The following is an 8,781-nucleotide window of genomic DNA, read 5'->3' on the forward strand; positions in this document are numbered from 1 at the left end:
CCTGGATACACCTGGGTACACCTGAGTTACACCTGGGTACACCTGAGTTACACCTGGATACACCTGGGGTTACCTGGGAACACCTGGGGACACCTGGGGTACACCTGGATACACCTGGGTACACCTGAGTTACACCTGGGTACACCTGAGTTACACCTGAGTTACCCCTGGATACACCTGAGCACACCTGAGCCACACCCGCCCGAAGTGGATCAGCTCCACCTCATCCAGCGTCACCACGAATGGCGGCTGAAACACACCTGAGTTACACCTGGGGACACCTGGGGTACACCTGGATACACCTGAGTTACACCTGGGAACACCTGGGGTACACCTGGATACACCTGAGTTACCCCTGGATACACCTGGGTACACCTGGATACACCTGGACACAGCTGAGTTACACCTGACTACACCTGGATACACCTGGATACACCTGAGGTACACCTGGATACACCTGGGGTACACCTGGGTACACCTGGATACACCTGAGGTACACCTGGGTACACCTGGGGACACCTGGACACAGCTGAGTTACACCTGACTACACCTGGATACACCTGAGTTACACCTGGGGTACACCTGGATACACCTGAGTCACTGCTGTCCCACACCTGTCCATGTCCTTCACGTACCCACTCACTGCAGTTCACCTGTACCTGTCTCACACCTGTCACACACCTGTGTCACACCTGTCCCTGTCACACCTGTACCCCTCATGTACCCACTTGGTGCAGTTCACCTGTACCTGTATCACACCTGATCACACCTGTAACACCTGTCACACACCTGTATCACACCTGTCCGTACCCCCCACGTACCCACTAGGTGCAGTTCACCTGTACCTGTCCCATACCTGTCACACCTGTACCTGTCACACCTGTCTCACACCTGTATCTGTCACACCTGTACCTGTCACACATGTACCTGTCACACACCTGTACCTGTCACACCTGTCACACCTGTCTCACACCTGTACCTGTCACACCTGTCTCACACCTGTATCTATCACACACCTGTACCTGTCACACCTGTACCTGTCACACACCTGTACCTGTCACACCTGTCACACCTGTCACACCTGTCCCACACCTGTCAGTCCCTCACGTACCCACTCGGTGCAGTTCACCTGTATCTGTCACACACCTGTACCTGTCACACCTGTCACACCTGTCACACCTGTCACACCTGTCCCACACCTGTCACACCTGTCACACCTGTCCCACACCTGTACCCCTCACGTACCCACTCGGTGCAGTTCACCAGGGCGCTGCTCGTGGGCTGCAGGAGGCAGGTGCTGCGGTAGGGGGCGCCATTGAACCTGGAAAACACCGGAAACAACCGCAAATCACCCCAAAACTCACCCCAAAACACCCCAAAATTCACCTCAAAATACCCCGAAACTCACCCCAAAACACCCCAAAACTCACCCCAAAATTCACCCCAAAACACCCCAAAACTCACCCCAAAACTCACCCCAAAACACACCCCAAAATCCCCCAAAACTCACCCCAAAATCCTCCAAAACACACCCCAAAATACCCCAAAACACCCCAAAATACCCCGAAACTCACCCCAAAATACCCCAAAACTCACTCCAAAATACCCCAAAATACCCCGAAACTCACCCCAAAACTCACCCCAAAACTCACCCCAAAATACCCCAAAACTCAGCCCAAAACTCACCTGGGGAGATCCCAAAAAAGGAGGAAAATCCCAAAAAAAGGGAGGGAAAATCCCAAAAATGAGGGAAAATCCCCCAAAAAAGGGAGAAAAAAAATCCCAAAAAAGGGAAAGAAATCCCAAAAAGGAGGGAAAAACCCCAAAAAGGGAGAGAAATCCCTAAAAACAGAGGGAAATCCCAAAAAGGGAGGGAAAAATCCCCAAAAGGAGGTAAAACACCCCAAAGCTCCCCCGGAGTCAGGAAACGACCCCAAATTCCCTGAAATTGCCCGTTTTTTTTTGTGTTTTCCCCCCCAAATCCCCCTTTTCTCTCCTTTTTTCCCGTTTTCCGGGTTTTCCGCCCCGGACTCACCCCAGCTCCCGGAAGGGCACCTCGAACTCCAGCTCCTCCTTGGTCAGCGCCTCCACCTTCTCGATGAAGTTCTTGAAGGCCGTTTTCAGCTTGTGCCGCATCTCCCGCTCCATCTGCCCCCAAATCCCGGGAAAACGCCCCAAAATCCCATCGGAACGGCCCCAAAATCTTCTGTTCCCCAAATCCCGGGAAAACACCCCAAAATCCCATCGGAACCACCCCAAAACGCTTCTGTTCCCCAAAATCCCGGGAAAACGCCCCAAAATCCCATTGGAACCGCCCCAAAACGCTTCTGTTCCCCAAAATCCCGGGAAAACGCCCCAAAATCCCATCGGAACCACCCCAAAATCTTCTCCCGCCCCCAAATCCCGGGAAAACGCCCCAAAATCCCATCAGAACGGCCCCAAAACGCTTCTGTTCCCCAAATCCCGGGAAAACGCCCCAAAATCTCAAAAATAGAAACTCCTTTAAAAAATAAAAGGTTAAAAATCCAGCGGGAACGGCCCCGAAACGGCCGAGATTGAGCCCAAAGCGCCAGGAAGGGTGGGGAAGGTTCTGGAAAGTTCCAGAAGGTTCTGGAAGGGGCAGGAAGGTTGGGGAAGGTTTTGGAAGGTTGGGGAAGGTTGGGGAAGGTTCTGGAAAGTTCCAGAACGTTCTGGAAGGTTTCAGAAAGTTTGGGAAGGTTCCAGAAGGTTCTGGAAGGTTTGGGAAGGTTCCAGAAGGTTTGGGAAGGTTCTGGAAGGTTTGGGAAGGTTCCAGAAGGCTCAGAAGTTTGGAGAAGGTGCAGAAAGGTTCTGGAAGGTTCTGGAGGATTCCGGAAGGGGCGGGGCTGGGAAGGTCCTGGAAGGTTCTGGAAGGTTCTGGAAGGGGCGGGGCCGGGAAGGTTCCGGAAGGTTCCAGAGGATTCCGGAAGGGGCGGGGCCGGGAAGGTCCCGGAAGGTCCCGGAAGGTCCCGGAAGGGGCGGGGCCGGGAAGGTTCCGGAAGGTTCCAGAGGGTTCCGGAAGGGGCGGGGCCGGGAAGGTTCCGGAAGGTTCCGGAAGGGGCGGGGCCGGGAAGGTTCCGGAAGGTCCCGGAAGGTTCCGGAAGGGGCGGGGCCGCACCTGCTCGGCGTAGAGGTCGTCGCGGTCGTGCATGTGCTGGTGCTTGCCCAGGTCGGTGGTGATCTCGCCCACCTCGGTGTAGAACTGCACGTCCGTGTGCCGCTTCTTGCCGAACATGATGGCGTTCTGGGGGCAGAAAGGGGGGATTTGGGAAAATCCCGGAATTGGGGAAAATCCCGGGAATTCGGGGAAATCTGGGGAAATCCCGGGAAATCCCGGGAAATCCCAACAAATCCCAGCAAATCTCGGGAAATCCCATGCCGCTTCTTGCCGAACATGATGGCGTTCTGGGGGCAGAAAGGGGGGATTTGGGAAAATCCCGGAATTGGGGAAAATCCTGGGAATTCGGGGAAATCCCGGGAAATCCCGGGAAATCCGGGGAAATCCCGGGAAATCCCAACAAATCCCGGGAAATCCCGTGCCGCTTCTTGCCGAACACGATGGCGTTCTGGGGGCAGAAAGGGGGGATTTGGGAAAATCCCGGAATTCGGGGAAATCGAGGAAATCCCGGGAAATCCCGGGAAATCCCAACAAATCCCGGGAAATCCCGGGAAATCCCAACAAATCCCAGGAAATCCCAGGAAATCCCGGGAAATCCCAGGAAATCCCGGGAAATCCCAACAAATCCCGGGAAATCCCAGGAAATCCCAACAAATCACGGGAAATCCCAGGAAATCCCAGGAAATCCCAGGAAATCCCAACAAATCCTGGGAAATCCCGGGAAATCCCGGGAAATCCTGGGAAATCCCAGGAAATCCCGGGAAATCCCAACAAATCCCAGGAAATCCCAACAAATCCTGGGAAATCCCCGATTTCCGCCCTGGCCCTAGCAGTCCAGACTCCAAATTCCAGGTTTTGGCCCAAAACGGCCAAGTTTTGACCCAAATCCACCCAGTTTTGAGGCCAAGGCAGAGCTTTGAGGCAGAACCATCAAACTTGAGCCAAACCCAGCGGGTTTCACCCAAAACCATGGGATTGTCACCCAAAACGAAGGGACTGTCACCCAAAACGGGGGTGCTCGACCTTGCAGCCCCAAAATCCCAGGATTTCAACCCAAAATCCGAGGGTTTCATCCCCAATCGTTGGGTTTGACCCCACCCAGGAACTGCCCTAAAACCCAAAAGGTTCCGCCCCAAAATCTCGGGGTTTCGCCCCAAAACCGTGGGGATTTTGCCCAGAATTCCGTTTTTTGCCCAAATCCGGCGTTTTTTGCCCCAAAGGCCGGGCGCACCTTGAGGTGGAAGTGCAGCACGATGATCATCTCGCCGTCGCAGGGCTGGAACACGGCGTGCTTGATGTTGTTGTACAGGATGTCCACCTTGTCCCCCCGCACCGAGGTGAAACGGAACCCTGGGGGGACCAAAAACCCCCAAAAGCGTGAAGATCGCCCCGAAATCCACGGAAAACGCCCCGAAATCCACGGAGACCCCAAAAAACAGGAGGAAAACCATCGAGAATGTCCAAGAAAGCTCAAAGGACCAACGAAAAGCACTGAAGGAACCCTCAAACCCTTGAGGAACTCCAGGAGAACCTCAGGAAACACAGAAGAACCCAAAAAACCCCAAAATTCCTTGAGGGATCCCAAGAAACCTTGAGGAACCCCCAAAAAACGCTTGAAGAACCCCAAAAATTCCTCGAGGAACTCCAGAAGAACCTTGAGGAACTTCAGAAGAACCTCAGAAAACACAGAAGAGCCCCAGAAACACCCAAAAACCCCAAAATCCCTTGAGAAACTCCAGAAAACCTTGAGGAACCCCCAAAAATGCTGAAAAACCCCAAAAATTCTTTGAAGAACTCCGGAAGAACCTTGAGGAACTCCCAAACATCTCAAAGAACTCCAAAAAAACCCCAAAGCATCCAGAGAACCCCCCAGAACTTTGAGTTCCTCCCCGAAGCTCCACCCCAAAGACCCGGATTTGGGGTTTTTTTGGGTTTTGGGGGTTTTTGGGGTGATTTTGGGGGTTTTTGGGTCACCGTTGACGTGGGCCTCCAGCGCGCCCTGCATGCGCTTCTGGGCGATGTTGGGCCGGATGTAGAGGTCCTTCAGCTTGGGGTTGCTGCGGTTGAGGTTGATGACCAGCGAGTCCTGCTTGACGATGCCCTGTGGACACCAGAGCAGCGCTGACCGCTCGGTGACCGCTCGGTGACCACTCGGTGACCGCTCGGTGACCACTCGGTGGTGACTGCTCTTGGACCACTCAGTGCCCTCCCAGTGTCCACTTGATGACCATTGGTTGGTGACCCAACGTCCACTGAATGGTCATTCACTGACCATTGATTGACCACCCAGTGACCACACACTGACCATTCATTGGTCACTCAATGACCATTAACTGACCACTCAACATCCACCCAATGACCACTCACCGACCACCCACTGACCACTCACTGACCAGTCATTGGTCGCCCAACATCCACTGACCACTCAACATCTACCCAATGACCACTCACCACCCACTGACCACCCACTGACCACCCAATGTCCACCCAACTCTCCATGCCTGCTCCACCACCCCTCCGAGACCACCCACCCACCACTCACTGCCCACTCAACCCCCGTGCTCCGGCCACTCCGTGTGACCCCCGGCTGACCCCTGGCTGACCCCCAGCTGACCACCAGCTGACCACTGCCCACCTCCTTCTCCTTCTCCTCGGCCTCCCGGGTCTTGTAGCGCTTCTGCACCTCCTTGATGATGCGGAAGGCGTTCTGCAGGTTGGACGCCGGCACCGTCGACTCGCCCGGCGGCTTCAGGTTGGACGCCCGGTAGGTTCTGCGGACACAGCGGCCACCGGGGTGACCCCGCGGCCACGCCAGGCCACGCTGACCGCCCCGCGGGGCTGGCCGGAGGGCTGGGGGGTGGACACCCACATCTCCTTGACGAAGGTGGCCTCGGGGTTGGGGAAGATGTTGCCCTCGTTGCGGCCCAGGGCGCTGCCCGGGCAGAAGAAGTTGATGCGCAGGTAGGTGTAGTCGCCCTCCACTGACATGCTGATGTTCTGGGGAGAAACGTGGGGAAATCGGGGTCAGGGTGGAATGGGGGGGAAAAAACGGGGATTTGGGGTGGGGAGAGAGGGGAGGGGCAGAGAAACGGGCTTGGGAAGGGGGTGGGACCACAAAAACACCTGGGATGGGATGGTGGGACCCCAAAAACACCTGGGATGGGATGGTGGGAACCCAAAACCGCGTCCAGGTGTGGTGGGACCAAAAAAAACACCTTGAAATTTGAGGCAGGACCCCAAAACCACATCCAGGTGTGGCGAGATGCCAAAACCAAGCAGAATGGGATGGTGGGACCCCAAAACCACGTCCAGGTGTGGTGGAACCCCAAAACCACCTGGAATAGGATGGTGGGACCTCAAAACCACCTGGAAATTGGAGATGGGATCCCAAAACCACCTGGAATGGGATGGTGGGACCCCAGAACCACGTCCAGATGTGGTGGGACCCCAAAAACACCTGGAATGGGATGGTGGGACCCCAAAAACACCTGGAATGGGACGGTGGGACCCCAGAACCACGTCCAGACGTGGTGGGACCCCAAAAACACCTGGAATGGGATGGTGGGACCCCAAAACCACCTGGAATGGGATGGTGGCACCCCAAAACCACGTCCAGATGTGGTGGGACCCCAAAAACACCTGGAATGGGATGGTGGCACCCCAAAACCACCTGGAATGGGATGGTGGCACCCCAAAAACACCTGGAATGGGATGGTGGGACCCCAGAACCACGTCCAGGTGTGGTGGGACCCCAAAACCACCTGGAATGGGATGGTGGCACCCCAAAAACACCTGGAATGGGATGGTGGGACCCCAAAAGCACATCCAGGTATGGTGGCACCCCAAAAACACCTGGAATGGGATGGTGGGACCCCAGAACCACGTCCAGGTGTGGTGGGACCCCAAACAGCCCCCCCGAAATCCCCGGACAATGCCCGGAAGCCCCACCTTGATGGTGGCGATGTGGAAGGGCGTGGCGATGCCGAAGACCGGCATGATGACGCTCTCGTACTTCTTGTCGATGTAGATCTTCATCTCCCGCACGTGCGGCTCCTTGGGCAGCAGCGCCGCGCTCTTGTAGGAGACGTTGGACTTCCGCGCCCTGCCGGGGCGGGGAGCGCGGGAATTCGGGGGGAATCCGGGAATTCGGGGGGGAAATTTGTGAATTTGGGAATTGGGGGGGGTAAATCTGGGAATAGAGGGGGAAATCTGGGAATTCGGGGGAAATCTTGGGATTCGGGAGGGAAATCTGGGAGTTTGGGGGGAAATTCGGGAATTTGGGAGGGAAATTCAGGAATTTGGGGGGAAATCTGGGAATTCGGAGGGGGAGAGGGGAATTGGGTCAGGATTTGGGTCAGGATCCAGGATCTGGGTCAGGATTTGGGTCAGGATTTGGGATCTGGGTCAGGATTCAGATCAGGATCCAGGGTTTGGGTCAGGATTTGGGTCAGGACTCGGGGTCTGGGTCAGGATTCAGGATCTGGGTCAGGATTCAGGATTTGGGTCAGGATTCGGGTCAGGATTCAGGATTTGGGTCAGGATTCGGGTCAGGATTCAGGATCTGGGTCAGATTCGGGTCAGGATTGAGGATCTGGGTCAGGCCCCGGGGCCCGGGTCAGGATCTGGGTCAGGATTCGGGTCAGGATTCAGGATCTGGGTCAGGATTCAGGATTTGGGTCAGGATCTGGGTCAGGATTCGGGTGGCATTCGGGGAATCGCCGGTACTTTTGCGTCTGCTGCTCCCCGCGCTGCTCCGTCAGGCGCCGCCGCGCGTCCTCGTTCAGCTGCGCCGCCAACTCCTTCTGGTGCGCCCGGCGCTTCTCCTCCGCCGTCAGCTCGTTCTGCCGCAGCCAGGACAGCGGTCAGTGCGGGCAGTGCGGTCAGTGCGGTCAGTGCGGTCAGTGGGGACAGTGGGGACAGCGGTCAGTGCGGGCAGTGCGGTCAGTGGGGTCAGTGGGGTCAGCCGGGACAGCGGTCAGTGCGGGCAGTGCGGTCAGCGGGGACAGTGCGGTCAGTGGGGTCAGCCGGAACAGCGGTCAGTGCGGGCAGTGCGGGCAGTGGGGTCAGTGGGGTCAGTGCGGTCAGTGGGGTCAGTGGGGTCAGTGCAGTCAGCAGGGACGTTGGGGTCAGTGCGGTCAGTGCGGTCAGTGGGGACAGTGGGGACAACGGTCAGTGTGGTCAGTGGGGACAGTGGGCAGTGGTCAGTGGGGTCAGTGTGGTCAGTGGGGACAGCGGGAAGTGGTCAGTGTGGTCAGTGGTCAGTGTGGTCAGTGATGGGTCAGTGGTCAGTGATGCGTCACTGGTCAGTGGTCACTAGTGCTCAGTTTAATGACCCACCCGTGTGCGCTCGGTCAGGACGGCGGTCAGTGATGGGTCAGTGATGGGTCAGTGTGGGGTCAGTGTGGGGTCAGTGGTCAGTGATGGGTCAGTGTGAGGTCAGTGGTCAGTGTGGTCAGTGATGGGTCAGTGTGGGGTCAGTGGTCAGTGGTCACTAGTGGTCAGTGGTCAGTGTAGTGACCCACCCGCGTGCGCTCGGTCAGGAGGGCGGTCAGTGATGGGTCAGGGGTCAGTGATGGGTCAGTGGTCAGTGGTCACTAGTGGTCAGTGGTCAGTGTAGTGACCCACCCGTGTGCGCTCGGTCAGGA

The 8,781-nt window shown here is 56.7% G+C and overlaps 2 protein-coding genes across 2 annotated transcripts in view; both read right to left on the minus strand.

Annotated features, from left to right (window-relative positions):
- Positions 1 to 8,781, minus strand: part of LOC111944464 (FACT complex subunit SPT16) — a 32,155-nt gene that overhangs the window by 6,267 nt on the left and 17,107 nt on the right. The gene's annotated exons all lie outside the window — the stretch shown is intronic.
- Positions 151 to 8,781, minus strand: part of LOC147647802 (FACT complex subunit SPT16-like) — an 8,852-nt gene continuing 221 nt past the window's right edge. The window contains exons 2-13 of the mRNA XM_086870867.1: positions 8,655 to 8,667; positions 7,862 to 7,977; positions 7,085 to 7,238; positions 6,006 to 6,133; positions 5,772 to 5,907; positions 5,111 to 5,237; positions 4,368 to 4,486; positions 3,367 to 3,423; positions 3,137 to 3,262; positions 2,036 to 2,148; positions 1,246 to 1,321; positions 151 to 249 (exon numbers count right to left, since the gene is read on the minus strand). Of these exons, the coding sequence (XP_086726993.1) occupies positions 151 to 249; positions 1,246 to 1,321; positions 2,036 to 2,148; positions 3,137 to 3,262; positions 3,367 to 3,423; positions 4,368 to 4,486; positions 5,111 to 5,237; positions 5,772 to 5,907; positions 6,006 to 6,133; positions 7,085 to 7,238; positions 7,862 to 7,977; positions 8,655 to 8,667 (1,264 nt within the window). The remainder of the gene's footprint in view (positions 250 to 1,245; positions 1,322 to 2,035; positions 2,149 to 3,136; positions 3,263 to 3,366; positions 3,424 to 4,367; positions 4,487 to 5,110; positions 5,238 to 5,771; positions 5,908 to 6,005; positions 6,134 to 7,084; positions 7,239 to 7,861; positions 7,978 to 8,654; positions 8,668 to 8,781) is intronic.

This window comes from Cyanistes caeruleus, chromosome 33 (assembly GCF_971803275.1).
Source record: "Cyanistes caeruleus chromosome 33, bCyaCae1.hap1.1, whole genome shotgun sequence".
In the NCBI taxonomy this organism is placed as follows: domain Eukaryota; kingdom Metazoa; phylum Chordata; class Aves; order Passeriformes; family Paridae; genus Cyanistes; species Cyanistes caeruleus.